Source organism: Guillardia theta (genome assembly GCF_000315625.1).
Source record: "Guillardia theta CCMP2712 unplaced genomic scaffold GUITHscaffold_162, whole genome shotgun sequence".
Taxonomy (NCBI): Eukaryota; class Cryptophyceae; order Pyrenomonadales; family Geminigeraceae; genus Guillardia; species Guillardia theta.
Window position 1 is genome coordinate 86,106 of NW_005434513.1, and position 11,314 is coordinate 97,419.

At 51.8% G+C, this 11,314-nt stretch overlaps 3 protein-coding genes across 3 annotated transcripts; 1 reads left to right on the plus strand and 2 right to left on the minus strand.

Annotated features, from left to right (window-relative positions):
- Positions 1 to 38: 38 nt before the first annotated feature.
- GUITHDRAFT_166344 (hypothetical protein) lies at positions 39 to 3,811 on the minus strand (the record flags this gene model as incomplete). Its single annotated transcript, XM_005820842.1, has 22 exons — positions 39 to 245; positions 290 to 392; positions 505 to 1,075; positions 1,133 to 1,171; positions 1,222 to 1,313; positions 1,365 to 1,530; positions 1,573 to 1,655; positions 1,702 to 1,766; positions 1,814 to 1,875; positions 1,925 to 2,039; positions 2,093 to 2,197; positions 2,248 to 2,378; positions 2,425 to 2,482; positions 2,527 to 2,564; positions 2,626 to 2,668; positions 2,713 to 2,766; positions 2,931 to 2,969; positions 3,030 to 3,101; positions 3,132 to 3,231; positions 3,278 to 3,333; positions 3,379 to 3,437; positions 3,562 to 3,811. The coding sequence occupies 22 exons, from the start codon at positions 3,809 to 3,811 to the stop codon at positions 192 to 194; spliced, it is 2,355 nt and encodes a 784-aa protein (XP_005820899.1). The 3' UTR covers positions 39 to 191.
- Positions 3,812 to 4,387: 576 nt separating this feature from the next.
- On the plus strand, positions 4,388 to 6,607 carry GUITHDRAFT_166345 (hypothetical protein; the record flags this gene model as incomplete). Its single annotated transcript, XM_005820843.1, has 9 exons — positions 4,388 to 4,403; positions 4,463 to 5,310; positions 5,357 to 5,458; positions 5,509 to 5,751; positions 5,800 to 6,008; positions 6,054 to 6,132; positions 6,174 to 6,251; positions 6,294 to 6,401; positions 6,447 to 6,607. The coding sequence occupies 9 exons, from the start codon at positions 4,388 to 4,390 to the stop codon at positions 6,537 to 6,539; spliced, it is 1,776 nt and encodes a 591-aa protein (XP_005820900.1). The 3' UTR covers positions 6,540 to 6,607.
- Positions 6,608 to 7,358: 751 nt separating this feature from the next.
- Positions 7,359 to 9,958, minus strand: GUITHDRAFT_119904 (hypothetical protein; the record flags this gene model as incomplete). The annotated part of the gene is made up of 2 exons (XM_005820844.1): positions 7,359 to 8,941; positions 9,007 to 9,958. The coding sequence occupies 2 exons, from the start codon at positions 9,956 to 9,958 to the stop codon at positions 7,359 to 7,361; spliced, it is 2,535 nt and encodes an 844-aa protein (XP_005820901.1).
- Between the last annotated feature and the right edge of the window lie 1,356 nt (positions 9,959 to 11,314).

An 11,314-nucleotide genomic window follows, 5' to 3' on the forward strand; every position in this document is an offset into this window, starting at 1 on the left:
ACATCTCGATCAGAAACGGGGTTTTCGATTCGGGAATTGTGTTACATCAAGATATATTCACAAAGACAAAATAACAACATCTCTATTCTTCACCTGACAGGCAACAATTATCTCCTTTCAACTTTCTTGCTATCATGAGCTGTGATCAGACAAGACAAGCTTCATGAGCTACGATCTGACAACCTTCAAGATCATTTGTTGATCTTCGACTTTTTCCTCGATCGATCTTTCTTTCGGTCTCCCGACTGCAGTCCTCGTCATGGCACGAAGCCCTCCTCCCTCCTCCTACCTTGTGCTTCTTCTTCCCTCGCAGCTTCCGACGAGCTTGTCGCTTCCTCTCGCGGTTCGAGAATTTCTTCTGGCGCCGTCGAATGCAGATGCCGACACAGATGCTGAGCCAGCGGTCAATGCAGGGAAGGAGGAGGGCGGAGGAGGAGAAAGGGAGGAGAGGGGAGGAGGCAAGGAAACAAGGGGAGGACAACGAGAGCACAGCACGTGAAGTACCAGCAGCAGCACACGAGGAACGAAGAGCTTGAGATGAGAATGACAGGCAGCCAGTCATACGGTCCATTGTCACAGATCTTGCCGCTCCATCCGCCGTAGCACAGACATGCTCCTTGCTCGTCGCACTCGCCATGGCCGCTGCAGACTTTGACAGTCACCAGCTCTCCCTCCAGATACGCCAGCAGCCCTCCAGCACACTGCAATGAGCAGTTCGCTCCTCGGTAGCCCACGCGACATGAGCAGACGCAGTCCTGCGTGCACGTCCCATGGCCATAGCAAATGTTGTCGTGACCTCCCGGGCACTCGCAAGAGCTGGGCAGTGGGTCATGAGGGGGAACAAGGTCAGGCACACGGCACCAGTCAGGACGACGGAAGCCAGTGTAGCAACGGCAGCTGCCGTCCAGGAGACATTCCCCGTTGTAGGAGCAGGGGTTCGACGCCCCTCCCTCGCACTCGGTCGAGCAGTTGAGACCCGTGAACCCGGTGTAGCAGGAGCAGGCCCCGTTGACGCACAGCCCGAGGTCCGAGCAAGGGCTTGACATCGCTCCCGGGCATCTGCAAGGGTGGTGAGCTGTATGAGGGTCGAGTTCATAGTGTGACCTCAGGGAGCAGTTCCCTCCTGAGTAACCTGAGTTGCACTCACAAACTCCTGTCGGCAGACACTCGCCTGTTACTGCCGTTACGCCCTCACATCCTCCAGCTCTCCCCCGCCTGTACCATTCCCAGAGCACGGGTTCAGAGCTCCTCCCGGGCACTCGATCTCACACGCGCTTCCAGTGTAACCCGAGAAACACAGGCAGTATGAGGAGCTACAGGAGGCGTCAGAGAACCTGCAAGAGGATGCAGCCCAAGCAAGTCACCCTGTTCCCGGGATAATGCAGTCTCCGTGTAGAGAGCAGGCGTTTCCTACTCCTCCAGGGCACTGGTCCGAGCATACAGAACCCCTGTATCCTGTATCGCAAATGCAAACTCCATTGCTGTTGCAGGTCCCGTGCCCTGAGCATGGGTTGCCTTGCTCCCAGCAGCCTGCGGAAACTCAGCACTCTCTTCTTGTGCCCACGTCATCACCTGTCGCTGCAATAGTATGATACGCTCCAGATGCAATCACGTACACGTTGGCACCGACAAAGCTGCTTATCTTCGTGGGAAACCTGCGGATAATATCACTTCAAACGCATCGGAGAAAAAGCTTCTCACTTTCTAGTAGTTTTGTCACCTAGCCCAAGCATGCCGTAATCGTTGTTGCCGAAAGCGTAAACAATCTGTTGGTCAAAGTCAAGAGAGGACGGGTCAAACTTCACCGACTCACCCCTGACTCGTCAATGGCGAAGATCGTTCGCTGTCCTCCGAAAACCTTGTACACGTTGGCACCTTAGCAAACTTGGTCAAGGTGGCTGTCGAGACCTTGGATCTCACTTACCGTCGTTCTTCAAGCTTGGAATCAATGAGGGCTCATTGTATGTCACGGCCGCACTTTGACCCAATTGACCGAAGCTGTTGTCACCCCAAGCAAACACTTCTCCAGCATCAGAAATCTTGACAATGAGTCAGATCAAAGGTCAAGACAGCCCTATGAGAGCGGCCTCACAGCATATGACGCATAATCGCCACAAGCAATAGACGAAATGTTCTTTGTCGCAAGGTACTTGATCAACGTCGGAGCCTTGCGCGAGGAATAATCGCCAAGTCCAAGCTTGTGTGCGAATAAGAACAAGGCACTGACCTCCGCCCTCCCTTTCTCACCTGCCCGTTGGCGTTCAACCCCATGCTGTAAACTTGCCCGAAGTCTGTCAGAACCAAGGAGTGGTACGACCCTGCGGCGACTTTGACAGTATTCAAACCATCCATGTACACAACTTTGGCTGGCTGAGAGCCTAACGACAAGCATGTCAGCTTATCGACGAGAATCGCAGCGAATACGTTGAGATAGATCTCCCACTCCGAGCTGTCCTTCGACATTGTTGCCCCACGACCAAACCTTATCACAATCGCTGAGTCTCAGCCGAAGAAGACATAACAAACCTCTCCAAGATCATTCAGAGCAATCACGTGGAAATCTCCTGCAGGAACAACTAGTGCTCAACCAACCAATTGCAACATCCAAATGCAAGACGTGATCACCAGCCGCAAGCTCAAGAAAATGAAGGTCTTGAATAGAATTAATCTACTCTATCCATCAGGTACACGTGGTATCAAATGAACATGAACCAGCATCGGGACACTGCGAAAGTACTTCCCATCAGGCCTTGCCAACATCTCTTGCTATGATACACGTGTAAGTTTCCATTTCACGATGCACATGGAGATTTAGATGCCTGAAAGTCCGTAATCCCAAGTTGACCCCAGTCATTTGCACCCCATGAAAAAATCTTCCCGTCCTGCTCCACGAATCAGGTGAAGAGGCATCATCCTCGAGGGTAACGCACCTTGGTCAACACGAACGTGGAGTCCACAGAGGCGACGGTCTTTTGGAGGGATAGAGGATAAGATCAGAGCCGAGCTGAGGTCTAACCATCATTTCTCACCTGCACGATTTGTGGCTGAGACGCACTTCCCCATACGACATCCTGCGGCTTCATGCATTGCATGTCCGAGGCCTGGTTCTATACTTGAGTAACTCTAAACACCTTGTCGACTCCCAACACCTTCCAGTAGGAGTTTGCAGACCCATAGCTCGTGCACTTGCTGGCATCGCAAACAGGTTTGCACAGGCTTGGATTACAAACCCTACAAGTACATGAGACGAACTTCCGGTCATAGCAAGAGCTTCAACCAGCTGTTGGGCTCTGGACAAGCTTTCCATTGGACCGCTTGCGGGGAGAGAGAGGTCTGCCATACAGCTCTCACACAGCTCACAAAGGCTGACTAAATTACCCAGATTGGTCCTAGGCCAAGCTGTCCTTTGCTGTTCCTGCCCCAGGTGTACACCAGCCCTGAGACACGAGGTATCAGCATGGCAATAGAATTGCAGACATGCGAGGTATCCGCGTTGAAGACATGTGTGGTATCAGCATTGCAGATATGCCAGGTGTCAGCATTGTAGTCAGATCCACTAACCTTGTGTTGAGCTTGTGTCTCCGAGAGCAACCGAGTGATACAACCCAGCAGCTAGACCATACGTACGGTCTAAAGGGAGCTTACTATCTATAAGAGTCTCTGTTGTTCTTTCAAGATAGTCGCCGAGACCAAGCTGACCCCAGTCATTGTAGCCAACCACATAGACGTCGTTGGCTGCAACGACATCAAAGAAGCATGCTAGGCTCAAACATGCGATGCTGGCCCTCTTTGCCCAAGGTTTCCACTTCATGTTGACTTGCTTGGAGGGAAGGAACTTGTTAGGAGGAGACTGTGACGCTGAGAGGACATGGGCACGGTCGTGTACTTGCTCACATGGGCTCTTGTCTCCTCCTCTCCCCCCCCTGCATGTCCTTCCGCCCGCCCAGCTCCTCCCCCTTGTCCCCGATCGCGATCAGAACCATCGATCTCGATCTCATCCGTATCAACGAAATGCAACCGCCAGGTAACGAAGCAACAGAATTGCGGACGGATCGTAACTGCCGCAGTAAAACCGTTAAAGATCGTAAGAACAGGGTGAAGGAGGTTTATTGATGGCGAAGGAACGAAAGGGAAGAGGGGGAGGGGAGGAGGGAGGGAGAGAAGATGGGTATGCATGCGTAGAAGTATCAGAGCAAGATGCTGATGCATGAAGAAGAAGGATACAGCAGAGCATCTGCGGTGTTCATGTACAAATCACTCAGCTTAGATTCATGTCATGCGAGATACAAGTTGATTTTTCGTACCTTTGACATATGAACACTTTGTTTGCTGTTTCGACCATGATTCTTGTGCAACAGCTAAACGAGGGAGTATGGAGACATCTGCAATGGATGCTGCAAAAGGTGACGTGACTTCAAGTGATTTGGTGAGACCCTGCAAGTGTTCTCATGCGTTTGAGCAGAATGGTTGGAGATCGACTTCCATGTGCCGACTCGAACAGTCGTGCAGTCGCTCGTTGAGAAAGCAGACACCGCAAGCATCAGCAAGATGTTTGTGCCCAGAATCGCCTTCGGCACTGCCGGTCTCCGAGGGCCGATGGGGGCCGGGTACGGGAACATGAATCACATCACGGTGATGCAGTGCACGCAAGGGATACTCGCATACCTCGAGAAGACTCTCGGAAGCGACGAGGTCAAGGCAAGAGGTGTTGTTATCGGCTACGATCATCGATGGAGTGCGACTGGCGTCGACTCTGAAATGATGGCGAGGACAGCAGCTGCTGTCTGTGTTCAGAGAGGCATCAAGGTGTACCTCTTCAGCAGCATGGTCGCGACGCCCTTGGTTCCCTTCTGTGTGAAGCACAAGAGATGTGCGGCAGGGATGATGGTGACAGCCTCTCACAACCCCAAGGATGACAATGGCTACAAGATGTATGGAGCCAACGGAGCTCAGCTGTGCGAGCCACATGACAAGTCGATTGCCGGACTCATTCTGGAGCACCTCAAGCCATGGGCTGACTACGGCACTGCCATCGAGTCTGTCCGTGACTCTCCACTTTGTGTTGACATCCTGGAGGAGGCCAAGGACGCCTACTTCAAGGAGATGGCTGCGAGCTTGTGCCATCACGCTCAAGACAACGCTGTCTCATCGTTACCCATCGTGTACACAGCCATGCACGGAGTAGGGGCTCCTTTCACGGCCCGATCCTTTGAGGCGTTCAAGCTCAAGCCATTCTTTACCGTCTCTGAGCAGAACGATCCCGACCCTTCGTTTCCTACCGTTGCTTACCCGAATCCAGAGGAGGGCAAGGTCTACCCTCAACTGCTGAGGCTGAACAAACTGAAGTGAGCAACAGGGAGCGCTGGAGCTATCTTTCAGCAAAGCCTTGTCCGTCAACTCCCCTCTCGTCCTTGCTAACGATCCCGACGCTGATCGCCTGGCAGTGGCTGAGCTCCAGGTCGACTTGGCGTGCGAGGAGAAGACATGACGGGTGACTTGTGCAAACAGGATGGTGGAAAGTGGAAGATCTTCAGTGGAAACGAAATCGGCATGCTCCTTGCTCACTGGCTTTTCCGAAAGGCTGTTGAGAAAGGAAAGTCGCCAAACAAGCTTGCTGTAGTTGCCTCTACAGTCTCATCCAAGATGACTCGCGCGCTGGCTGAGAAGGAAGGCATGCGATTCGAAGAGACTCTGACAGGGTTCAAATGGATCTGCAACAAGAAATTTGATCTTCAACAGGAGGGATATGAGGTTTGACTGATGTAATCTTTTGTGATCGCCTGTCATGTGCTTGTCTAGGTCATCTTGGCCTTTGAAGAATCAATCGGCTTCTGCTGCGGAGACTTGGTGAACGATAAGGACGGAGTCTGTGCTGCTGCAGTCTTCGCGGAGATGTCTGTGCAACTGTACAAAGCAGGCAAGACGGTGTCAAAGCACCTCAACGACCTTTACGAGTCATACGGTCACTTCATCTCGCGGCAAGGATACGTCTTGGTTCCCAACCCCAGGTGACAATTGCGTCAAGTTGCCACAAGTTCTCAGGCTATCTGCAGGTTAACTGTTGAGATCTTCGATAAGATTCGGAACAAGAGCAACTATCCTACTTCAGTGGGCCCATATAAGATAGCACAGGTGAAAGCAACCTCAGAGTTTCAGCCATGAAATGGCAACAGGTTAGAGACCTGACAACCGGGTACGACTCGTCGACTGCAGATAACAAAACTACTTTGCCAGCTTCTACTTCAAGCCAGGTGCCTCCTCCAGTGCCGACCGTACAACTAACTCGAGTGCAGCACCTGACCTTCACGTTTGAGAACGGTTGTATAGCAAACCTGCGAGGCAGTGGCACGGAGCCGAAGCTCAAGTACTACGTCGAGCTGCACGGCAACGACCCTGCCAAGGTGAGAACCGCTTGTGCTCTCGTGCGTGTAACGCTGCTGCTCCAGGTCACAGAAACCCTGCTGGACATGGTGAAGCTCATTGTTATCACGCTGCTGGAACCAGAGCTCAACGGCCTCAAGTGGGCTGGTGTTGAGTGAAACTTGCGGGATAACGTATGAAGACTGAGATGAGAGGTACAAGGAGAAATGAAGAACAAGTGAACTCGAAGTTCTCCCGATAGAAAACACGTCCTGTAGAGCTCCTCCTTCTATTTCCTCCTGGTGTTCCATGTTGTTATTCCTGCAGCAGTGTGCCCCAGGATGTCACTTTTCATCTTGTAGCTTCGATCAATCTTGTTGTTATTCCTGCAGCAGTGTGCCCCAGGATGTCACTTTTCATCTTGTAGCTTCGATCAATCTTGTTGTTCATTCTGCAACAGTTGCTTAAGGAGGTAACTTTCCATCTTGTAACTTGGATTCTTCTGGACTGTGGAGGTAAAAGAACTCTCAAGAACCGACCCTAAGATATCGAATGACCAGGTAGTCTCTCTCAAGAACCGGCCGTCCTGCCTGATTCTTCTCGATTCATCAACTCGACATCGCAACGACGCATCCCACCCATCCTCGCTCATTCACGGGCTGAGTACTGCTTCCTGTCCTCACTTGACTAGCTGAGTAATGCTTCCTGTCCTCACTTGACGGGCTGAATACCTGATCACGATTACCGATGTGACAAGTCAACGTTTTTACCTTCCCGAGCCCAAGACGTGAAGTCAAGGACGACTCTCAAGTGAGTTAGGTGAGCGAGACGATAAGAGCCTGCGAACATACTTGAGAAATGATGATCGATAGCTCGATAGCATCGTATCTCCATGACACCCTTTTCACAGAAGTCTCATGTAGACAACGAGGCAGTGAGGCTTGAACTAGAGGCAAGAGAATCATTTTATCAAAGTGACTTGATAGCTGAGTCAGAGACTACTCCGTGCCAAGACTTTGAAGATACTCGACAACATCTGAGTGATTATTGAGTCTTGCTTCATCATTACAAGTTTTTCCATCCAAGGCTTTCTGCAGCAGAAGCTGCTTCCCGCATGTCTCTGCCAGGTATCGCAATGTCTCCAGATGCCCTTCATGACTTGCAGTATGTGCGCAGGTTTTACCAGCTTTGTCCTTGTCCCTCAGCAGCTCCTTTCCGCACGTCTCACCGAGGTACCGTAGTACCCCTACATGCCCGCCATGACTCGCTCCATGCGCGCATGTCCTCCTGCGTTTGGTCTTGACTCTCAGCAGCTCTTCCCCGCATGTCTCTGCGAGGTACTCAAGCACCTCCAGGTGACCCCCGTAGCTTGCATCATGCGCACATGTCCTGCCTTCATCGTCCTTCTCTCGCAGCAGCTCTTGCCCGCATGTCTCCTCGAGGTATCGCAGTATCTCTACGTGCCCCGCTTGACTCGCCTCATGTGCGCATGTCCTACTGCGGTTGTCTTTGTCGCATCCTCCAGCTTTGAGCAGCGGTATCAGCTCGCCCTGTCCTCGTATGACTGCCCTCACTGTCGGAGGCTCCGCTTGGTCCTCTTCGCTTGAGATCGACAAGCCGTACATCCCACACAACCGTTTGCTCAGCTCTAGTCTGACGTCATCGCCTGCTGGAGTAAGCGAGCTGATCTTGTACATCAGACCCGCCATCGTCCTCCAATACACTGATCTCATCACTTCGTTGCCAAGACTGGAACACTTGTTGTCTCCCGTGGTATCTTCGATCCAGTGTCTGAGCTTATTGATCGCCATGTCTTTCATTGAATTTGACAGCTCGATCGCCTCCTTGTACCTCGAGTCCTCGTTGTACCACTCCGCCTCCCTCCCTCTGCTTACCTCCACCATGGCCCGACATTCTCTCTCTATCGAACGGAAGAGAAACTGTGAAAGATTAGAAAGTCTATCCCTGAAAGCAGACCTCAACCGCTCCTGGATCCTCCCTGCACAACCCACAAGCTCTCGTTCTACCTCCCTCGCGATGTTCTCCAACAGCCCCACGTACAGCTGCTTCCTTTTCCCCAGCATCTCTTCGATCGTCGAGCTCGTCGTGTTCGCGTTGATCCTCAGCGTCAGCACCTTCACTCTCTCTCCTTCCATCATGCTGTATCGCGATTCCTTCAGCACCTCCAAGTACGACAGCGGCGGAAACAACATCTCCTCCTCTCCCGGATACTGAGACAAAAACGCCAAGCTCGCCCCCCGGTCAATCGCTCCGCAGCTGATCTCCAGCAAGATCGGCTCTTCCCCCTTCCCGGCGTACTGGATCGCCGTCCCAACGTCTGTCGTCGTGCTCAGCAGCCCGTACTCGACTCCTCCTGACACCCCAAGCCCGTCCTCCTTCAGGAAGCTCTCCGGGAGCCTCATCCCCTTCACTCCCCTCCACACTCGCCGATCCTCCGGTAGAGGCGAGTGTAGTGACAGCTTGACGACGCCGCTGACGACGCAGTGGATGGTCGTCGTGTACCTGTTGGCGACCTTGTCTGGGGCTCGCAGAGAGATATTGTACTTGTGGTACATCTGTCCTGTCGTTATGTCAAACCTGTCAGTCTCTCCTGCCTTCCCCGTCCCCTTTCCCTTTCTCCCTCACCCGTACCTGTGTAAAGCTGCAGCGCTATCAGCTCCTCTTCTCGCAGCTCCGCCTTGATCGACATTTCGAGCTTCTTGAGCTCCTCCATCGCTCGGATGACCCGCGTGCCGTCCGACAGCCTTCGCCTCCTGTCCGGGTCTATGACGTTGAGCCACTCCTCCTTGGCTGTCGTCCTGATGTTGTAGTTGCTCGTTGTGAACGCTTCCTCCGAGTCCTTGCCCTTGCAGTGCTCCTCCTCCATCCCCTTCATCAGCTCCGTCTGAGGTAGCCCGATCCGCCCTATCAGCCCCCCGAAATATTCCTTGATACCGCCATACACGGCCTCCTGTACCTCCCTGCTGCCTTTCGCGTTATCTGACTCATTGAGCGAGTACTTGCTGTTGTTGACGTGCAACGTCTGACCGTCTCCTCTCGCCTTCATCGGCCTCTTGAGCGCCTCCTCGAGCCTCCCTGCTATCGCCGTCTGCCATAGAGCCGACAGAGCGCTGGCTGTCATCCCCTGCAGCCCCGCAAGAGGACTCTCTACATTCCCGCCGGGGATGCACTCCGCCATGACTCGGAGGATCTTCAGGTCGTCGAGGCTGCTGGCCTTGCGCTTGATCTCCCACTCTCTTGCGACTCTGACCTCAAAGTCTCCGTAAGAGAGCTCCTCAGAGCCTGCGTGCTGCATGAGGGTGGACACGTCGATGCCCAGAGATAGGAGGAGGTCGTTGTCGAGGAGCTTGAACCGCTGCTGGTCGTGGGAGAGGTGGAAGAGCTCGCGCAGGGAAGTTCGAATCTCGTTAGGGAGGGGCCAGGTCAGCTCCTGCTGGGGAACGAAAGGCGACTGTTCGGGCTTTGTGGAAATGAGGGAGAGAGCAGAGATATGGTGCTTGAGCACTTGGTTCCTCGCTTTGAGCCTCTCGATCTCCAGCTGCAGCGCCAGCACTTCCTCCTTCCTGCCTCCCTCCATTAGGGGGGCCTGTCCCTTAAGTCAGTTATGTGAAGCAGACAGAGACAGGTGAGAGGCAGAAAAGCAAAGGCATCAATGAAAGAAGAATAGTTTGAGTCTTAAGAATGAAGAAAATTCCACAAAAACAAATAGAAAGGGAAAAATGAAACACAAGGATGGGTGGAGTGAGAGAACTTGCAGGATGCTTAATCACCCTAGCAAAAAAAGCCGGTCTAAGGAAGCTAGTGGAGATCAGCAAAGAGGCACAAGAAGGTAGACAAAACGCAAGGTCAAGAGAAAGGTCAGATGCAGATGGAGTGAAGAGGACAGATGGCGTAAAGCTAACTCAATCATCACTATAAAAAATTACGAGGTACAGACTGACCGACCGACCGACCGACCGACCGACCGACCGACCGACTAACTGACTGATGACCCCAGCTAACTCCATCCTCCTCCCTTCTCTGTCACTCGCAGGTCTTTTTTGCAACTACTCTCTCCTCTCCTCTCCTTGATTTTCCTAATTGGGACTCAGCGAAAATGCTGCTGCAGTCATCACCATGGAAGGATGTGTAGGTTACAAGAGACTCAGTAGTTGCATCATGTCGTGCTGGAAAGTGAGATTTTAATGACATCTGTAACATTTCATTGATGATGTACTTTGACTATTGAATACGGTAACCGTACCATACGTCAGATACAATCTTCATGGCCATCATTGATCAGTGAAAAAGGCTTTTGTGGTGATGAACCATGTGCAATGGATTCAAACTTGTATGTATGTCAACCCTTTTCGAAGCCAGGGAAAATGTTGATTGTTAGCGAGATATTGATTCATCTCAGCCAATATCTATGTCATCTGCTGTGAGAGGAACTGGTGAATATGGCCCATCAACTTTAGACTGGAGTGACAGCCATCAATTTTATTATCAGAAAGAGAGTAATTTGCATCAACAAGCTGTGTTCAGGCACTCCAGTCTAAAGTTGATGGGCCATATCCCCCAGTTCCTCTGACAGCAGTTGACTTAGATATTGGCTGAGATGAATCAATATCTCGCTAACAATCAACATTTTCCCTGGCTTCGAAAAGGGTTGACATACATACAAGTTTGAATCCATTGCACATGGTTCATCACCACAAAAGCCTTTTTCACTGATCAATGATGGCCATGAAGATTGTATCTGACGTATGGTACGGTTACCGTATTCAATAGTCAAAGTACATCATCAATGAAATGTTTACAGATGTCATTAAAATCTCACTTTCCAGCACGACATGATGCAACTACTACTGAGTCTCTTGTAACCTACACATCCTTCCATGGTGATGACTGCAGCAGCATTTTCGCTGAGTCCCAATTAGGAAAATCAATTAGG